The 21,343-nt window shown below is 40.3% G+C and overlaps 1 protein-coding gene across 2 annotated transcripts in view; it reads left to right on the top strand.

Moving 5' to 3' along the window:
- Window positions 1-21,343, top strand: part of Naam (Nicotinamide amidase) — a 256,895-nt gene that overhangs the window by 113,007 nt on the left and 122,545 nt on the right. For both annotated transcript variants that reach the window (XM_065219143.1, XM_065219142.1), the window contains exon 2: window positions 1,789-1,871. In XM_065219143.1, coding sequence (XP_065075215.1) covers window positions 1,789-1,871 — 83 coding nt within the window. The remainder of the gene's footprint in view (window positions 1-1,788; window positions 1,872-21,343) is intronic.

Genomic DNA, 21,343 nt, shown 5'->3' with positions numbered 1-21,343 from the left:
TTACAACAGACTTCGCACAAGCCATTTGAAGTTTCCATGTAAATTACTATGGGAAATCTCAACTTTTTGTTCATTGCCTTCTAGTCTTTTTCCATATTGAGCTGCAAAACGGTTCGATAGCCATTCTTAAAGAAAATTTTCTCAGCTACAACTTTGCTAAAGATCGTTTCTATGTAAAACGAGACAGGAAAAAGTTATTAATTATTTAAGAGATTGGTAAACTTGTGACATGATCAAGCAGCTGCTCTGTAGGCAACACTGTATTTTGCAGTGTGACATAGTAGCCATGATTTTTGTGTACTATTCAACGCCCCAGAAACACCAATGTTGCCTGCTGAGCAGTTGATTGAGCATGATCATAAGACATCAGTGCATTGGACCATTGATAACTTTCGATCCTTGCATTTAATCAAAAAGTGGTCTTGAGCAAAGTTGTAGCTGGGAAAATTTCCTACAAGTACAATTGACAGCTTTGGAAGCAGACCGATATGGTGAATTATTAGATAGACATGAACAAAAATCTTGGTTTTACCATAGTAATTTCCATACAAACTTCAAATGGTTTGTGCCATCTCAGTTTCTCACCAAATGGGTTCAAATTTTGAGAGGTTAGTCAAGATCCGATTTGGAATCGTTTAAGTATTGTGGAGCGAAAAAGTCAAATTTTGCATCAGTCTAATGTGCAGTCTTCATCAGTGTCATTCCCACTAAAGAACTTTTCAAAATCTAACCCACTTAAGTACTCATCCCCTAGGTATAAAAGTCAAGATCACAGGTATAAAAATAAACTGCAATGTGTACATATTATTGAGTGGCAAGTTCAAACATAGTCTATCTCTATGCCCAGGGAAGTCGAGAATTGGCTTGCTGCGCCTTTACCGACAGAATAACGTATCTTTTTCGAACCAAACGTATAGGTAAAAACCAAGAAATAAACACACCCACACATTTTCAACACCAAAAACTGAAAGATTGATCGTAAATTAAACGGAATAGATCGATTATCCTGACATGCCTACTAACGTCGCTAAAATTTTGCTTGCATTCTCCTATCATTTATCATTCACACAACACCACGTGTAGAACCATTCGGAACTTCATTGTCATCCAAAAGCTGCAATGATCTACGAACTCAAAGTTGTCGATAAACCACAATTCCAGCTCAACTGGATTGAACCGCAAATCTCTATCCTCAAAAAATGCACAAATCCGCACCAAAACCAACCGGAACTCCATCCTCACACGTGCTCGGCGGTGCCCTCTCTGTACGAACCGACAGATATACATACAGCAGACCGGCCGCCACAGTTCGAACATCCCTGTTTAACCGGTTGCCATGGGGTCTCCGGTGTTAGTTCGATAAACCCGCGCCGGTGTCGATCGAGCGCGGTTCCCTCGCCTGTCGGGGACAACTCTATTCCATGCCCACAGGTCCACGTCCACAACACAATTCAAGTGCCATTTTGCATTCACGGGGCTACGAGTACAAGTCGGTCGCGGTGTATCGGTGTCTCGGTGAGGGATTTCGGTTTTCTTTTCCTCCGCTTTCTATCTGCTCTGGTGTGTCCGGTATAATTTTACCCACCGACGACGACTAATCCGAAACGAACGAAAATCTACCCATCCGATGAAAAATTTCGTTTCATCTGACCGCGAAACGTTGATTCAATAGTCCTTATGTGATGCGAACGCAGTCTATTTCACTGTCTTTTTTTACGTTTGGTTTCTTTCCGGTAATCTGGTGAACGACAATCGACTGCTGTGTTATCATCCGTTCTCTTTCATCAGCCGTCGGATTTTGCCAACGAGGACTTTATGACGAATCCTTCACTGGCCATGGATGCCTGCTTCACTGCGTTCGACAAGGATGGGTAAGTACCTACCGGGCATTCCGGATGTTTTGATTAGTGTATAGTTTTTGAAAAGTTATTCAACAGCCGGTGGGGGGGTTCCCGGATGAAGTGATTCCAGTAGTGGGAGGAGAAATCGGAAGTGACTCGAGAGTAGTGTGATTACGAAACCAAAAATGCAGTGCAATAAAACCAAATAAAAAAAAACTGTGGATGATGAACTGAAAGGCGGGCGATTAGTAATGTTTGGTCAATGGGCACGGACTTTGAGGGTGCACTGTTTTTTTTGTGTATAAATTATATGCATTGGTTGTGATGGAAAAAATACTGCAGCACAAAGCTGATTAGATAATTATTATGTATTATTATCAAAACAAACAGTTTTACGAGCCGTATCGATTGGCCGGGTAGGCTAGGAAAATGAGAGTCGTTTGATGACAAAATTAGGGGCCTCATTGGGGAAGTCGAATCGAAGCGTTTTTCGTTTAAACGCTTGTATGAAAACAGTGGTGAACAGTTAGCTTCCTGAATATGCTATATCTTGAAGTCCTGGCTAGTGTTTTCATTTTTTACTACCCGTCAATAGGAAAACGGCTGATGGAACTTTCCAGAAATTCCCGGGAATTGGGAAATATTATTATCTGGTGATAAGATAAAAGAGTGTAATTTCTATTGTAAACATTGGCTAATTGATGACTAATTTATCGGGAATAAAAGCTCACATATGCAAATTAACGACGTCATCAAGAAAATAAATGTTTTTTCTGCGAGCTGGCATCGTAATCGTGCAGGAATGAGCTTTTATTTTTCGATTAATCGGTGGTTGAAGTCATTGTTTACAAGAGCAGTTTCGATAGCGGCGCCGGTGGTGTAGTTGTAAGCATGATTGCCTCTGGCTTAGGTTATTCTCGGATCACGGCTTCCTTCGAAAGGGAAGTAAAACCGTTGGTCTCCGGTCCATGAGTTGATGGGTCGATAGGTTGGGTCCAGGTGTGGAAACAGTCTCCTTGGCTTTGGTAGCATTGGTACTCAGTACGGAAAACAAATCAAGGAAAAAAAGAGCAGTTTCGCCCTAATGAAATGTTGGCACTGAAATAATGTAAAATGTTAAATGTAGATTGTTAAATGTTGAATCTAAATTTTACTACAACAATATACGTACAATATAGCATTTTTTTTAAATTGGCGCATAATCTTAACTTCGACTATATTTTTAATATTACTACTACGTGAAGTCAACGATTTACATAGTTGAAGATGCTAATTTCAAATAACAGGCTAAAGTGGTAATTTTTATACGATAGATGAGGAGATGAAAGTATAGAATTGATAGTTTCGTTAGAGTACGGCAGTGTGAAAATTGCATATAGAGAGTAGAAAGCGAGCAAGGACAACTTTAGGAAGGTACAAATCGGTTTGACTCTCTTTATCAAACTCCTTCTCCGTTGGTGAGGGATGGTGAGGGATATTCCACACGCCAGCACTGGCAAAAAGAGATGATCGCCGACTCGCTCATGTACCGACGATGTGTTTGAAACAGTTCTATAGATTTTTACCGCACTCAAGTTGTTATCTGAAGGAAGGCATCCAGTCGTAGGTTTGGAAATTGCAGCTTTTGTTTGCTCTACCACGGTATGTGCTCCTGTCATCGTCGACTTGACGATCTCGAGGGACACGGGTAGGGTACATGCTGCTACCACCAGTTGGAAACTAACGATTTAAAATAGGCTCATTTCTTGAGTAGCCTATTGGTCCCAAGCAAATCCATTAACGTAACCCATTCTAGTCCAAATTCTAGTACTACACAATGTTTGTTTTGATTCGATAAAAAAGTTTGACAGATAAAATGAGGGGTTAGTGGATTTTCATATGTTTCGAGGGGTGAATCGATTAACTTGGGACCAAAGAGAGTACCAGAGCTGAGTCAAAAAGTTGAGCACGTTTCTTCGGGACCTTCTAGTCTTAGAGTTACCTCTATGCTGCTACTGTACCTTTCGACCAATGACAGTAATTGATGGTATGCTCCCATATAGTCAAAGTACATAACTCTGGATGGGAGCATACCATCAATTACTGTCATTGGTCGAAAGGTACAGTAGCAGCACCTATCCTACCCGTGTCCCTCGAGAACGTCAAGTCGACGATGACAGGAGCACATACCGTGGTAGAGGTAACAATAGCTGCAATTTCCAAACCTACGACTGGATGCCTTCCTTCAGATATCAACTTGATTTCATTTCGTTTCGTAGGAGAAAAAATACGACTGCAAGAATTTAGAGTTAGATGCATACATTTTGAAGTCCAGAGAAAAGCAGCACAATTTTGCAACAATTTCCCCGGTCATTCTATTCGCATGAATTTTGCAAGAAGGATGACAAATGAAATGGAGCGCTTATCGATACCTGTAATACCCAAGGTTTTAACTCTCTCTATGTTTCTCAACTACGTCCAATTAAAAATCTAAGGAGGTCCCAGGCTGAATCTCCCAGCTAGCTGAATTTTTAAAGTTACCAGCAACTACTTTTTTTCAAGCAGCAATAAGCACTGTTAATAAGCGAAAGTAATTGTTTGGTTCTATTTTACTACCATGATTGTTTTCATGGTTTAAAAAAAAAAAAATCCGTTTAATATACGTTAATATCCATCAATGGACTATTTCTTGATGTAATCATAAGTTGACTTACTAAAAGCCCAGTGAGCAATATTCCAATACCACAGACAAAATAGTAGTTTTACTAATCTACGCTATCGTGTCTCAACCTTAACATAAAATATTCTAATTGTTTGCATGAAATTACATTCAATAAGCGTAATTTTTGTTATGAATCCAATGTACATTAACTAGGTTGAAAAAAAACGAAGAAATACTGCATCTGTAAACAGATAATATAACTGGTTAACAAAGACCTTGATCGGATTCTGATTGACTACTACTAAAATTATGTTTATTTCTGTTTGTTTATGATTGAACATTGATTTTACATTTTAATTGATTACCTACCCGGCTCTTCATCTTTGTTTAATTTGTTATCCTAATTTAATATTTTTGTTTTGCAACTAGTTTACAGCATACCCCTTAAGGGGTGTGTTTTGTTAGAATTGGAAAAAAAGTGATAACCTACCTAACTACAAACATAACTTAACCTAACGTGCTAGATCACGCATGACCTGGTGACTTGATCTCAGACAAGTGTATCTGAACCTTTCCAGGATGAAAACTCTCCGTTCTTCTAATGTTTGAATTCCAGCCTGGAGGTGGATCTCAGAATTTCTAGTTCGTGAGGGACTGTTCTTGTTCTGGATCCTTTTGAGTTTAAGGTGATGGCATGTTGCGCAACTCCCCCAGATTGGCATACCGTATTCGATTACAGGAAGGATGATTTGTTTGTAGACAGCAAGCTTATTTTTCAGGGACAGGGTTGACTTCCTGTTGATAAGTGGATACAACGATCTTATCAAGATGTTGCACTTGGTTTTCGTTTTGTCAACGTGCTCCCTGAAAAGAAGCTTGCTGTCTAGTGTAATCCCGAGGTACACGACCTATTTGGACCATTCCACCACTGTGGCGTTCAGGCAGATCTTGTTATTCTCCGACGGAACAAGTCTGGAAGACTTGGAGTGTGGAAAGATAATGACCTGGGTCTTTGCCGCGTTGATACGGATCGTGCAGCTGTTGAAATATTCAGACAGGACGTCCAGGCCTCTCTGAAGTTTGGCAGTCAGAGCTCCGATGATCCTACCCTTGTAGACGATGGATGTGTCATCTGCGAACAGAGACAACGATCCACCATCAAGGAGAGCCGGCATATCGGAGGTGAACAGGTTGAATAGGATGGGGCCAAGAATGCTTCCTTGTGGAACCCCGGCACCGATGTTGAAAGCATCCGATGAGATGCCATTCAGAGGGACTCGGAACGCCATGGCAGATGTTTTCGAAACAGACTTGTTCCGTCTGAGAATGTTTGTTACTCGAGTCAGCTGGTGGACGGTCGAACGACCTTTCCGAAAACCAAACTGTTCCTCGAGTAACAAGTTGTTTTCATCGGCAGATGTTGGGAGCCGGTGGTATACTGCTCTTTCGAACAGTTTTGATAACCCTGAGAGAAGGCTCGAAGAAGGTCGATAACTTGAAGGAGAGGACGGATCCTTCCCAGGTTTCCGGATGGGTATGACTTTAGCTGACTTCCAACACGAGAGGAAGTAGCCAAGTCTGGGGCACTGATTAAAAATTAGTGCCAGATGGTTGTAGAATCTGGAACTCAAGTGTTTGAGTTCCAGATTCAGGATGTTGTCGAAACCTGGGGCCTTCATGTTTTTAGATGATTTGATATAGGCCAACAGTTCGTCAGCCGTAATCTCGGATTCCTCTGGAAAAATGTTAGGAATCTGATGAAGATTGGTTGCATTTTCAGCAACCTCAGATTAATGAGGGCTGACGATGTTTTGTCCGAGATTATGGGAGTTGACGAAGTGTTGACCTATCGCGGCAGAAGTTATCAGATGAACCACTGGGTCGTCGGGACGATCCAGTGGGGTCAGTGCTGGAATGGGCCTATGCTTGATTTTAAGAATTTTTGTAAGTTTCCAGAAGGGCTGCATAATCTGGGAGAGAGCGGATCTTACTAGCAAAATCGTTATTTCTGAGATCCACCATCCTGACCTGAATGATCTTTGTTAATCGATTACAATGGGTCTTCAAGTAAGGTAGGCCAGTACGCTGGTACTGCCTACGAATGGTGTTACGGAGTCTAATGAGATCTTTGGTAGGGCTGTCAAGGTTCAGAGTGTTACTCACCTGTCTGGATACTGGCACGCGTTGTTCCCTGGCCCGGGAAATCGCCTCCTCGATGGTTTGTAGACACCGGTCAACATCTTCGGACGTCCCCGGTTGGACATCGTAGTCCATGGTTGTGTCGACGCAGTGTTGATATTGCACCCAGTTTACTCGAGGGTAGTTGCGCTGGGAAGCTTCGAATCGGTTTACCGAGGATCCAACTTCGGCCACCACCGGGTAGTGGTCCGAGCTCAGCTCCTGGAATGCCACAGGTTGCGAGACGTTGTGTCCCATGTTGCTTACGAAGATGTCGATGGTCGCATGGACCCCAGACCGACTCAACCGGGTGGGAGAGTCCGGGGCCAAGATGGTATAGTGGCCCTCTTGCAGGTCTTCATTGAGGATGATACCGTTTCGATTGCTCCGACTGTTGCCCCAAGATGATAAAGTTCCCCCTCCTCCGGGTGAGTTTGATGATGTCTTTCCGGAGGGCCACTGACGACCCGTCCCTGATGTGGGACAGTAGGCCGCGATGATGGTGATTGGGCCAAGTGATGTGCTCACCTCCACTTCGATGGCTTCAATTGTTTTCAGCTGGAAGTTTGGTAGCAGCCGGCAACTGATGTTCCGTCTTGCAGCGATGGCCACTCCTCCACCTCCAGAGCAGATGCAATCAAGTCTGACGAGCCAGAAGTCGGGAAGGAATACGTTCAGTTCGGGCTTCAAGTGCGTCTCGGTGATGATAGCAATGTCGACCTCCTTGGTGTTGAGGAAATCGAGTAGCTCTCTATGCATGTTCGTCAGTGAGCAAGCGTTCCAATTTGCAATTTTTATAGCTTCACGGTCCATACTTGGTGACGAGTGACAAGGCAGCATGAAGCTGTTCAGATCGAGTCTTTCAGGTGCGCAGAATGACGATCACCTCTGCAACCAGCGTTACTAGTTCCTCTGATGTTAACGGAGATTCGTCAAATGAGTCACCTGAGGCAACACGGGCATACGATAGTCCAGGCGCCGAGGCAGAAGCTTGATTTGGCAGAGTTGCAGCAGGCGATGCTGTGCTGAGGGGGCGGCTCGTTGACTGTTGTTGAGAGGACGGATTGCCGGGTATTGTTCGTCCGTGTTGGCTGGTGGTGCACGTTTATTTCGATGCCGGCCTGGCTGGTTGCTAGTAGCCACCTTCTTCCTCATGGTGACGAATTCCGTTCGCTTGGGGCAGTCCCGAGTAGCGGCACGGTGAGTTCCGCCGCAATTCACGCATTTCGGGTCGGTGTCATCAGCTTGAGCACAGATCGCCGTCGAGTGGGCCATAGTACACTTGTCGCAGCGTGGTTTCATATGACAGTTCTTCGTGCCATGGCCGACGGAGAGGCAACTTGTGCATTGGGTCACATCACGGTGTAGCGGCTTGTAGTATTCCCAGTCGATAATGACCTGAAACAGGTCACGTATGTTGCTCTTGAGCGCAGCAAGGGTGGTGGAGCCCTTCGTGAGGTGGACCACAAAAAGTTGGTCACGATAGTTGGTATTGGGCATAGGCCGTCGATTCATTGGGTGGACTGCCTTTGGTTTCAATCCGAGCCTCACCAGTTCATCTTTTACGGTAGCCGCTTCGTACGACGGCAGACCTCGTAAAATAACCTTCAATAGTTTCATCGACGGCAAATCGTGAGTGTAAAACTCCACTGTGCTATTCTTCAGCAGGTCACCGACCGACTTGTACTGCTGTAGGCTGGAGCACATGATCTTTGTTCCAAAGCTAAAGATTTTGAATCACGGGAACAATTTGCGTTTTGCCAGCTCATCCCTAAGCTGGGCGACGTCCTTCATCGGGGTAAACAGTGGGGGAATCCGCTCCTTTTCCGCAATTTCACCGGCGTCACCACCGCCATTTTCTACGACGGTTACAAACTTGACTAGTCCAAATAGGACGTTTTCTATTTGGTTTTTTATTCTATATTGTAGGCATGAAATTCAAAGTAAAATTGTGATTTTACCGATTATTATTCACAAACTACATTGAAAATAGCATTGCGAAATGTATTGTTTCTAAATAGTTAAAATAATAATCTGTCGAACTTCAACTTCAATTTTCTCAGCATAGTGGATATGTCACATTGGTCTATTTGAAAAGTGACGCGAGAATTCGCCATATCGGCTACTGTGTAACTCTTTGCTCCTATGGTAAAATGTTATAAGCAAACATCAGTTTGTGTGTGAAACATGGTGGACGTTTCCTCCAGTGAAAAACCCCAAAAGATACTGCCAATCTTTGCGTGAAGATACGGTGGCTCGCTGGTACTTTGGTGCCAGTGTTGTTAGATTGTTTTCAAGCTTATCGGTTTCAAAGGTTTCAAATAATCGGTTTTTACTATATTGATTAATTTTATATCTTTGTCGTTTAAGTATTTAAACTTTTGGATTAAAAACGGAAAGTTTACTTCCTAGGAGAAGTCGGAAAAGATTTCCGGGGAATGTTTGAACTATCCACACACTTAGAAAAAATCATGTAACACATGTCATGTCTATGACATGTCACTCAAATCTATGTGAAAATTGTCGCACGTATATGTATATACGTGTGTCAATTTTGACATAGATTTGAGTCATAACAGGCGCGAAATATAGCTGAATCAAACGTACTTTTCGTCGAGCAGCGAACTTTTCTGTCCCAGAGCACTTAATATTACATGACATTTTTGTTTACGTTTCATCTTTTATGTCAAAGATGGATTCCGTCACGTGTAAAATGAGTTATTTCTAAGTAAGTGATTGACGACAAATAAAAATTAATCAAAATTGAATACAATTTAAGATATTCAAGAAAATAAAAGTCTCACACTCTGACATTTGAGCGAACACAGGCAATTATCGTTTTGATTAATTATTTTGAAGAAAAAAATCGATATAAATCAGTATACAATCTAAAAAATCGGTACTTTTAGGAAAAGTCATGTATATTTCAGTTCTCTGAGACCGACACATGCACACTAAGATTTTGTTTCCGTGTTCGGTAAATTTGACCGAAATCAGAACAGCTTCGGTAAAACTTTGACCTTCATTTTAAAGGCTATTGAATTTGAAAATAATATCAAAACATGTTCAAACTCATTTAAATGATCAAATCTTGTCATTTTATTGAGTAAAAGTAGTTATTTCTAGGAGTGAACCTTATCTGTATATTGATATTAAGTTCGAAAATCGGTATAAATTCCGATAAATCAGGAATATCTGGCAACGCTGCTTAGTTCAGACAAAGTCCGCTAGATATCATGCACAGATTTACATATGCTCATGGGATTTTACCACTGAAGTAAAGAGTACACCGTCAACGTCAATGATTACTGAGCAGGCAACCAAATATCTGCTTTTTTTTCATAAGAGTCAATGTCAAAAATGTAAATATTGACTTTTTCCGAGAATTTCTCACGAATTAAAAACTTGATCGAGAATCTATAACGAACGATTCAAATTGGCAGCGATCCCATCTGTCAGATGCATAGACATGTTTTATCTAGATAAAAATAATTTGTCCGAAATAGATTAGACACGAACCAACTCATAAATTTTGTACGCGTGTTCGTGGCTAGGATAAATATTTTGCGCGAACACGGCGGCAGTTGTCAGTTTTGTGCTTTGATCAGATTTTTTTTGTAATTTGTATGATCATTCATGTCGGTTTTTCGGTGGGTAAAGTCTCTCTAGCCGATAGAATTGTTGGCTTATATGGATGGACTTTGAATTACTAGAAATTTATGAAAGCAGCCATTGCACTATGGGCAAAAATGCGTCCAAAATTACCCAAAATTCAATATCTCAACAACACGCTTAATTCCGGCCATGAAAAACGACTTTTCCCAATGGAAATCGTCCGGGAAATCGATTGCACGTGGTCTCATAGACCGGAGAGCCTTGTAGGTATGTGTTTTGGACCATTTTACCTCATTTTCCCCTACTTTTTGGAGGAAATGTTTTTTCACAGCTCTATTTTTCGTAAAACATAAGCACTTTGTGCATGGTTTTAGAATAATATGTCTTTAAACAACAGTTCATGAGATATTAGGGGAATACGGGGTACACTTTATAGGGGAGTAAGGGGTAAAAGTGAAAATACAATCAATGTTTTTAATACAAAATCAATTTTTTTTTAATATCATTATATTTTTTTCTGAAGAAAACTTTTAATTAACTTTCATTTGGTATTTTGAGTTCCGTCATCGGCCAAACAGTTCAAAAGTCATAAATTTTTGAAAAAAATCGAAATTTTTTTTTTTTTTATTTTGACCGCCCTAATATATAAATAGTCAATCTAATGACAAAATAAAAAAATACGGGTCTAATATTTTGCGATAAGGAACACAACTTCCAATTTTTACAAAATTCTGAGAACCACTGTATACAGACAAAAAAAGTGAAAACTCTTTTAAAACAGATAGCAGTAAATTAAAACTTATTTAACCCCAATTAACCTTAAAATTTCGAAAAAAAAATCTTATTATTGCAGGCAACCTTTGGGGTCATTCCAACAATCGCATCGTTCAACATTTTTATGAATTAAAATAAATTTAGCGAGGGTTCACTTTTACCCCTTACTCTCCTATAAAGTGTACCCCGTATTCCCCTAATATCTCATGAACTGTTGTTTAAAGACTTAGCATTCTAAAACCATGCATAAAGTGCTTATGTTTTACGAAAAATAGAGCTGTGAAAAAACATTTCCTCCAAAAAGTAGGGGAAAATGGGGTATAATGGTCCAAAACACATACCTAAAAGGCTCTCCGGTCTATGGGACCACGTTCAATCGATTTCCCGGACGATTTCCCTTCGGAAAAGTCGTTTTTCATCGCCGGAATTCAGTGTGCTGTTGAGATAGTGAATTTTGGGTAATTTTGGACCCATTTTTGCCCATAGTGCATTGTTTGCGTTTCCGATATTGTCCCATATGCACGCTCAGTGTCGATATCACAAAAGATTAATTCGACAGATCGATGGCCAACTATACCAGTTATACCCAGGGGCCTGGCTGGCGGCCATGTTTTTGATACAATCATCTGCTCTTGTCTTCCTGCTTATAATACGATTTTCCGTCCCTTTCCACCATGTATACGTCAGGCGGGCCGTATTTAAATAAGGCCCGTGATGTTGTCTACTGTCAAACGTATAGGATTGATATAGGGTTGCCAGGCCCCTGGTTATACCACTGAATCAACACAAAAAAGGAATCAACTTTTAGTCAGCAGTATTGCATGAAGTTCCACAGATGTTATGTGAGTCTACTGCGGTTGAATTGGCGGTCGAAACAAAAGCAGCCCAATTCGAATTTATCTTTTTACCCACAGTTAGAGCAACAATCAATACGAAACTAACGATTTTAAATTGGCTCACTACTTGTCTAGTTTATTGGTCCCAAGCAAATCGATTAACGTACCCCATTCTAGTCGAAATTCCAGTACTACACTATGTTTGTTTTGATTCGCTATGAAAGTTTGACAGATAAAATGAGGGGTTCGTGGATTTTCCTATGTTTCGAGGGGTGAATCGATTAGCTTGGGACCGAAGAAAGTACCAAAGCTAAGCCAAAAAGTTGAGGGGGGGACCTGCTGGTTAAACCTATGGTTAAAGTGTGATAAAATAACAAAATATGGTAAATGGATAGATGAACATATACTCTACAACAACACCAATTCCATCAAAACAATGACAGACTTGTTTATCATTGCTATGGCACCCACATGTGAAATTTTGACAGCGAATTGAAGCAAAGATAGAAAGATTCTACTGAAATTAAAAAAGCCGCTGCCGGTGGTGTAGTGATAAGCGTGACTGCTTTCTCACCCCAATGGGTCTGGGTTCAATCTCAGCCGAGGTCGGTGGGATTTTTCTGAGGCATAAAAATCTCTGGTCACGTCTTCCTTCGGTAGGGAAGTAATGCACCGAATATCTGTGAAAAATTACAGGAAATCTGCGAAAAATCATCAAACTGTTTACCTAACGTTCAGCTGTTGATATTTCGGTAAAATTTCACAGATTTCGGTAAAATTTCACAGATTTCGGTAAAATAATCTTAGTGTGTACGCAGGTGTGGAAGCTGCCTTCCTGCACATTCGGTTGCCGTCAATGGATGGCAATCGATGGCCGTCAGTGATTGGCCTTAAATTGCGGAACAGAGACCGACGTTAAATAAAGGAAAGAAGAAGAAGAAGAATAAATTAAAAAAACTCCCATAATAATACATCATAATTTCCATACTTTCCAAACTACAAACCATTTGCGCTACATGTAAACCAATTTTTACCGTTTAAGCACAGGCTCATTGGGGTCCTACCATTGTACGTAATAAATTTGCGACTAAGATACATTTCAAGGCAACTCTTACGCTCTCGTTTCCTAAACCAAATCCTTCAATCGTAAAATACTTCCTACAACTGTATCGTAAAATACAGCACCCATAGAATCTTCAAAACGTGCACCAACAGCTTGCAGCAAAGCTTGTTTGCCAATCAATGGTAATCGTAACGTGCACCCAATTTATTACCAATAAATTCTGAGGGAGCTTTGCGATGGAGTGATTTCTTACCTCTTCTCACAGTTTTATGTATTTCCGGATCAGCAATGCAGTTGGCACTCCAGTAGTAGCTAGTGGGTTTTTAGTGTCACTCGATGAGCAAGATTCGTTTGGATTTACAATCTCGGAAATCATGAAGAATGATGGTGAAAATGTGTCACATTGTTCTTCTCCCGAAGGATTCTGTGGTGGCACAATGACATTTCATTAGCGAACCAATCTCATCAGCTGTGGCCATAATTAATTGCGAACTAATGCGCATAATCTTCGCTCCATGTCCACATTTCGAGGCCGCGTGATATCACCAAAAGGCAACCCATATCTAATGCATTTATGATATATGTATTAAATGAAAACGAAACATTTCGATTCCCACATCCACATGATGATGCTGCTGAATATCCTCCGGTGGGAGAGAATAGGCTGGAGTACATTAGTAAATTCACAGTGATTAATGGCTTTCTGATTTCCTCTGGCAACGGGGGCGGATGGATTATGCAAGTGGGAATCGAAAATTGTTTGTCATTGACGGACGTCGTTATGGGATGTGTGTTGTGTTCGGTTATACAATTTGGTCTGCGCTTTAAATTTTGATTTAGTCCAACATTGGCATGTACATAGTATACAATTTCAATTCCTAAATCCATCGGCCACCCTGATTAAAGCAAGGAGCAGGTCCAGATATATTACCCCCTATCTTAATCAAACAATGTGTGGAGTCAGTTGCCTTGCATGAGAATATGATTTTCAATAGATTTATAGCGTAGGGCATTTTCCTATCGAATGGAAGACTGGAGCGATCATGAAGCTGCAAATTACCGTTAAATTTCCATATTGAGTTGCTTTCCCAGAGTTTTGGAAAGCCTTGTTCATGATTTGCTGAATCGTAACGTTCATCATGAAATATCAGAGAGTGTAGTAACGCACTACTCGCAGCCTGTGAGATCTCGACCACCGAATACGCTTCCTGTCTCTAAAACGAGTGGCTTAAGCGCCACCTCCGGAGAGGACCACTCGTTAAGGTTTGATTTGCCCGGCAAGAAACCCAATCTCAGGAGGGTTTATGAATGGAAGAGACCGAAATTTAGTTTGAGAGCGATTCAGCAGATTGAAATCCCATGAGAGATTGAGATCCTCACAAACAGAGACCGCTTCAAGCGGCTCTAAGCGAAAGTTGATGCTAACCGTCGTTCTACCGTAACAATAGAACGACCAAAAACGTGAAGAATCTGCCAACAGAAAACAACATTTATTTCAGAGCTAAATATCGGAAATCATTATATGATTTATTCGTGTTCCTAACCTAGGTTTATTCATGGCACTTGTTCCTTTCCCATTTGTTCGTTTGTTTGCTAGCTCTCCCTAATCGTGTGTGCGGTTTTCTGATCTGGTTCTAGCGATTGCTAACCTAATCTTCTTCGAGCTCATGTGTTTGTGTGTGTGGAGATTCGCATGCGTTTCATTTACTCACGGTAATCAGTGTCGTCGCTGCTTCCCGTATCGGCACAGAAGCATCCCTTTGTCGGAGTGAGGTCGGCAAGTAGCAGCCTATTCAAATGGTGGAGGTGTTGCACATTGCACCCCGGACTGGTATCGTGATGAAATACCCAATCGAACCCTCGAATTGGTACTGAACTAGCGCCGATTACCGGTGGCGCAAATGTCAAGGAGGGGATCGTCGAAGACGAATAATGTACGTGGGTTCATGTGGTTGATATTGGCGGATTTGGCCAACGCTCTGCCGGAGAACAGTTAAACGGTGTGACGTTGAAGCAATTTAGAAGATTTAATTCCTCGATTACGGTGTGCCGAGCAAAGCCATCTATCGCTAGAAGCGATGCGGTGCAAACTCCAATCTGCACAAAAGATCCTACCCAAAAAGCCGTCGGACGGCTTTCTACGAACTTTGCACACCCAATAAGTGAACCACACGGAACTTCTAACGTACAGTTTGTACTCTACAGACACGAAAAACACTAAGTACACTCAAGTACAATCTACTCGCACTCCCGCTTCTTCCACGGTTCAAGTCAAAGTCAACGAGTAGAAGTTCCCTCAGATAGGTGTGAATTCAATGGTCATCGTGCTCGGAACCGTCAAATTACCGAAGTAATTGAACGACCTTTCAAACGACAATGGACACATCATCTTTCTCTATACCCATTCAATGCTACATCTCTTTCCTTTTCATGAAATTTCAATCTACTATCTTGCTCAAATCTATTTTCGGTTACTCTTTTATTTGAGAGAACGGTTCGAATTCGAACCCCGGACTTTAACGAACAGGTAGCGTATTCGGGTCAAATGGAGTGAACTAGCTGAACATATTTGGAACTCGTTGGTTTTGACGTAGAACTACGTCTTTGTCGACTATACTGGGGTGCAAATAAAAAAATATGTATGGTGAAAAAGTGTTAGGTTTTGAACGCTTGTAACTTTGTCATTTATAGCTGTAATTAAAATTCAAATACGCCAATCGATAGGATATTACCAAAGATATCCCACAAATCAATTCTTCATACAAGGCATATAATGACTACCCTTATGTGATCGCAGTGTCATCTGTTGAGTGCACATTGAAACTGTTGGGAGTTCCCCGCCAATTTCACCACCAGGGCTCAATAACTGACAGGTGTCAGCATGACAGATGTCAACGCGGACAAGGAAAGAGGACGATATCATCCTTGAACTCATCATCATTATATTGCGATAGCAAGATTGTTCCTTGTTTGTGATTGCTCCCATTGCCAATCATTACCACTTTATACGCAACAGAAACACTTGAGAAACATCCAAGGGCGCATCATGCTTGTAATATGTTTTGCTTTCGAGCGAAAGAGTTTCCAATATACCACCGGTATCAGTAAGATGCAAATCTCTAATAGTAATTAATGATTTGCGAAGCTGGTGCTCAAAATAATCTTAATAAGCATAAAAGTAAACATAGGAAAAACATTCACTCTCTCTAAAGAATTATTCCAACTGGAAATGCAACGTATCGAAATCATTGCTAAACGTAATAAAATGTGCCGTCTTCTTTGGCCAATGCAGCAATGCAGCACGCATTCTATTCAGAAAATTACGTTGGAATAATCATTACTTTCCTATTTTATAACGTAGGAAGTATTTGTCAACGCCGGTGAAAGCAAACGCAAACGGAAGTAGCCGAAGCTGAATTATGACACCGCTTCGTGTTTTGATTTGCGGTGTACTGTCCGCTCAGTTGTGTGGGTTCGTACATGTTTAGATGTTGGTGTGAGTGTTTTCTTCCAACGCTGCAGTTCAACGTTGACTCGTCACAAACCGTTTGGCGCTGTTATCTGTCTCTTTAAATTCCAAAGAGTGAAGGGGGTCTGATATTACCTTACAAATCTGCTTAAACATAATAATATTTATTTACAATTTTTCATAAACAAAAACTTTTGAAAAATATACAAATGATAATTGTATCACTGTTTTCATTAAATAAACAATTTCCCAAACCCAGACGTCATTATCGAGTACCACTTGGTTCTGCTTGAACCTGGAATGATATAAAACAACGCTGCTGTCGTGTCTCTGCTCATCAATCCCTCCAAGGTGGTCATTCTCTAAAACAGGCCTTATAGGACTAGGAACTGTAACTAATAATAATTGAAATTCAAAAGAACTAAAGTTGAAAAGACGCATCTGTGCTATTTGGATATGTAAGTTAATGTGTAACAACTTTTGAGAGTTATGAATTTTGGTTGGACGTATCCAAAAATGAATCATGTTGGATCTATTTTTACCAGCGCTAATTTAGCCCAAGAAAGTCTAAGGAACTTCTTCTAAAAGCTCATTACTATAAAGAAAAAGATTTATTTTAATGATTAACATTGTTTTGGTTATATTATGTTTTCAAATATAGCTCACTTTTATCTAATTTTCCCATCAACGTGAGCCATTAGAACGTACACAAGAGGAATTTTTACTTACATTTTCAAAGTTTTTGTGCAGTAAAATACTGCTAAAAGATGTAAACTTCATGCTAGCCGACTATTATTGCATTAATTTTCTTTGCAAAGATTGAATATTTGGCAAAATTCCGAATGTATATTTGTATCATGGTTGGACCTAGTTATTTGGCATTGGCTGTCAGGTGTGCTTCGGTTTGTTTAAAGTTTCCTTCGCGCGCAGCAACTTTCTGTTTACTTTCCTAGCCACAACTTTCTTAAACAGAGCATAGAGGAAGTAGATGAATTCTCATGTGATTTAAAGCATCGCATAATGGATATTGATCCAAGTCTTAAACTGGCTACTTTCCTAGAGGTTTCCGGAAATTTACTGGATCCTGGCTATTCCTAATAGCTGTCATTGAACTGGTTGTTTACATAAAAATGATTCAATGGTTTTTGACAATATTCAGAAATGTCACTTTTCCGAGGGTATCGAAACATTGCCAGGTGTGGCCAATCTGGCACAGGGCCCCCTCCAAAATGACTACAATTGAACTTTGAGGTGTCACATGATAAGTTTTATTCGTTTGAGGTCGCAATTTGCCTCATGCCTCATATGAGCTTTTGCTCTGACATTGAAATTCAATAATGGAATCCCGCTAATGTTCAATTAATGTTGTACTAAGAACCTACTTATTGGAAAACAAACGTTTGATTTGAGAAAAGTCACAGTATTCTATTTTGTATCATTGTACGAATACGCTGTAAACTAAATAATGATGATGCATGATAATTTTATGTTAGGGTTGTCATCCAAATTGGAGAACAAACAGTAGGATCGTTATACCCCTTCCTCCCCTACTTCGCTGACATATGAACCAGCATTTTGTTCAATATTGAAAGTACCGTCTTCTGATGAGGAAAACAACTGCCTGTTGCGTTATCATAAAATGCAACCTTCACTCTCTTCTCTGCTTCAGAGACTTAATTTAAAGCTAATGCTACTGAAACAAATTAACGTATTTTTTTTGGCAATTGTTTTATCCCACAACATGTATGACGGCTTTGTGGACTATACTGGGGTGCTTCTCCAAAACATATAACGGCTTGTTTAGGATTCCACATTTGAATTTTCATAATTTATTACGTTTCAGGAAAAATGCTTGAACCAAAATTGAACCATAACAGAAACAATGAAATACTTGAAAAATTTAAAACAAAGTATAGTAGTCAAAAATGCATGACATACATCAATTTTGCGTAGTTCTACGTCATACTGCGGTCGTGTCTAGGACACAGCCCTTTATTTTTTTGTATGAGAAGTGTAACTATATATAAGGGGACGTACGTTCCTTGGCGGTGAATACATTTTTGAATTTAATTATAAAAAACGAAAGTCCTTGCAAAATACTTAAATGTGGAAAATTGTATAATTAGGAATACTGTGCAACTAAATAAATAAATGGAAAAGCGTACTTGTTACAAGAGTCAACACGGATTTTTAAGGAAGCGGTCAACAACAACCAACATGATGTGGCTCGAATCATATCTATCTGAGCGCTGGGCTTTTGTGTGGTTGGAGGAATCTCCTCAGAACACTTCTGAACAGCATCTGGAGCAGAGCTACAATACAAGTTCGGTTAGATTTAATTCTTGTTGTGCTCTACTCTACACTCAACTTACTAAGCGCGTTTCCATAACTCTGTGTTTCCCTGTTTCGTTAGGTTATTTTTTCGCTTAGTTTTAAAAGCACTACTCAAGTAACTGTACTTTCTTTAATCTATCCCTGCAACACACCTGTCGCAAGCTCTTAAACTTTAATCTGTTTACTTTTGTAGTACTAATCACAAGAGAGAGTATTGGATAAGAGAAGAGCGAACTGGCTGATTATTAGCCAATCGAACTGCCAAAATCTAATTGAGCAGCACCTATCTTGTTAGCATTTACCATGTTGCTAGAAATCTCCTAGGCATAGGTTGCCAATGCAGTTTGTTTCGAATCCGCTCCTCTCTTATACTAGATCGTCTCTGCTAATCATTATGCTCCTCCATGTAGGTCATTTTTTAAAAACATTATGTGTTAGCCCTTTGTGGCAACGAGGGGCAAGCCGAAATCCTAAATTCGAATAATACTTTTTCGTACCACTAACCATACGTCAAAAAAAAATTCCATTGTTTAGAGAAAACAAGTTTATCCAACTGGATAGTTAGTTTTCTTTTATTCCCCTTCAAAATAAAATTTGCTGAGTGCTGTTCAAAATTTGATGAGTAACAGTGAAGCTTAAATTTTTGGTTTTTGAACATACAAATTATTAACATCATGAAGTAATGAAATTGGGTTGTTAGCGGAATGCTTAAATAAAACAGGCAATAAAGCGTTCTTTCCATTTTATTCCACTTAAGGTGATACTCTAAGGAAGCCTTAGCGTGAAACTTTAAAGGTACAAATGTCAGCTTCCACAAAACATACAAATTAGAAATTGCTACTCCTTGTTTGCTGTGCATGTGCTACTACAAACAGAGAGTAGCAATTTCAAATTTGTATGTTTTGTGGAAGCTGACATTTGTGCCTTTGAAGTTTCACGCTAAGACTTCCTTAGAGTATCACTTCAATAATTTTGGTATCCATGACAGATACGTATTTCGACTACAATGTGCAGTCTTCTTCAGTGTCATTCCCACTAAAGACTTATCAAAAAACCTAACCCCCTTAAGTACTCATCCCCTAGGTAAAAAATTCAAGATCACAGGTATAAAAATGAAACTACAATGTGTAGAATCGGAACCTACCTAACTAATAATAACCAAAGGTAAAGTAAAGGAGAAAAATCTATTCAAATCTCTAATAAAGTAAAAATCCCAAAGGCAAAGAAACTCAATATATTAGAAAGCAATCTATCCAGTACGTATCTCTTCAGCAGTTTAGACCGATTGATTATGGATCAAATACATTTTTAAATAGTGCCCCACTGCTCTCAAGTTTATTGCAAACCACACTCCATCGCTAATTATGCCGCGATCCAGCCCCGGAGAGCCACTACAAATTTACGATGCCATCAAAAGCAAAAGCTTTATCTCGATCTGCACACAAACATCATCGCCATTCGAGATGAATTATTGCACATACCTACTCACAGAGGATAGCAAACATTGTACGCTCCTGCATTTTGCACATACAGAAGCCAGCGTCGCTACAAAATATGCGAAACATAGTGCACAATGTATCAAGACAAGCAACGCTGGTTGTGGCGCTATTTTGCAATAATGTGTCGGTCGATGCTACATAGATAGATAGATAAGAGAGAGAGAGTGGTGGTGTAAACGCGCGTCTTATTTGCGTCAAATGCAGCGAACAATGTTGTCTGTCGTAAATACCGCATCGTCGTTCTGTGCAGAGGGAAACATCATTCAGCCGAAATGATATCCATCACAAAGATAAACAGGTCTCTGCCACTCCCTCCTGGGGCGCAGCGACGGAAGGGCCGTGCACTCTAAATTGGAACTGTCAAATATATGGTGATACATTGCCTAGCTATGCCATAAACTTTGAAGTTTAAATTCACACTTTCATTTCCAATTTAATACCTACAATCAGAAAATAAATCAGACCCATAATTCACCGGGATCAATTTTCAGTGCACCGTTGTTTACAGTTAACTGCATCCGGAGCTTGTTGTGAGGAACGTTAATTTTACAATCCCCATCCTCCGTTCGTTCCCGTTGTAAAGCACTAGGAGGATCTTTTACACCGAGAACGTGGCTCATAAAAGAAGGAAGTTTCCTTCCAGCCATCAGCCACCACCGTCGCCAAATCCACCCGTCAACATTTATCTATTTGTCGGGATTCTGGGTTTATGGGTGCCGTGTAGCAGCAAAATGTGATAAACAATCTGAAATGCTGATCGATTTGATTTTCCCGGGAACGGCTTGACAATTTAAGTGATTGTAATTTTACAAACTTGTAAAACTGGCAAAACCCCATTTCATCTGATTGAAATTGGAGAAGTTCATCGATTCCCATGAATTATTGATTATTTGCTGACCTGAATTGGTTGGTTACTGTAGCTCGACGAGAAATGAACGTTATGGTGAGCCACAGGGGAGTTGAAAGTTCAACTATCAAACTTGCGTTTCATTTATGGCAGCATGAATAATAGATTAAGATCATGGGTGGATCGGGTTTATATGGGTTTACTTTGTTACAATTTGTGCTATGTGCTAACCATCCGTTCACGTAT

Source organism: Ochlerotatus camptorhynchus, unplaced genomic scaffold (genome assembly GCF_037179485.1).
Source record: "Ochlerotatus camptorhynchus isolate MF236.1 unplaced genomic scaffold, CSIRO-AGI_Acam_v1.1 ptg000099l, whole genome shotgun sequence".
Lineage (NCBI taxonomy): Eukaryota > Metazoa > Arthropoda > Insecta > Diptera > Culicidae > Ochlerotatus > Ochlerotatus camptorhynchus.
Note: the sequence above shows the minus strand (reverse complement) of the source record. Positions and strands in the feature narration are given on the sequence as shown.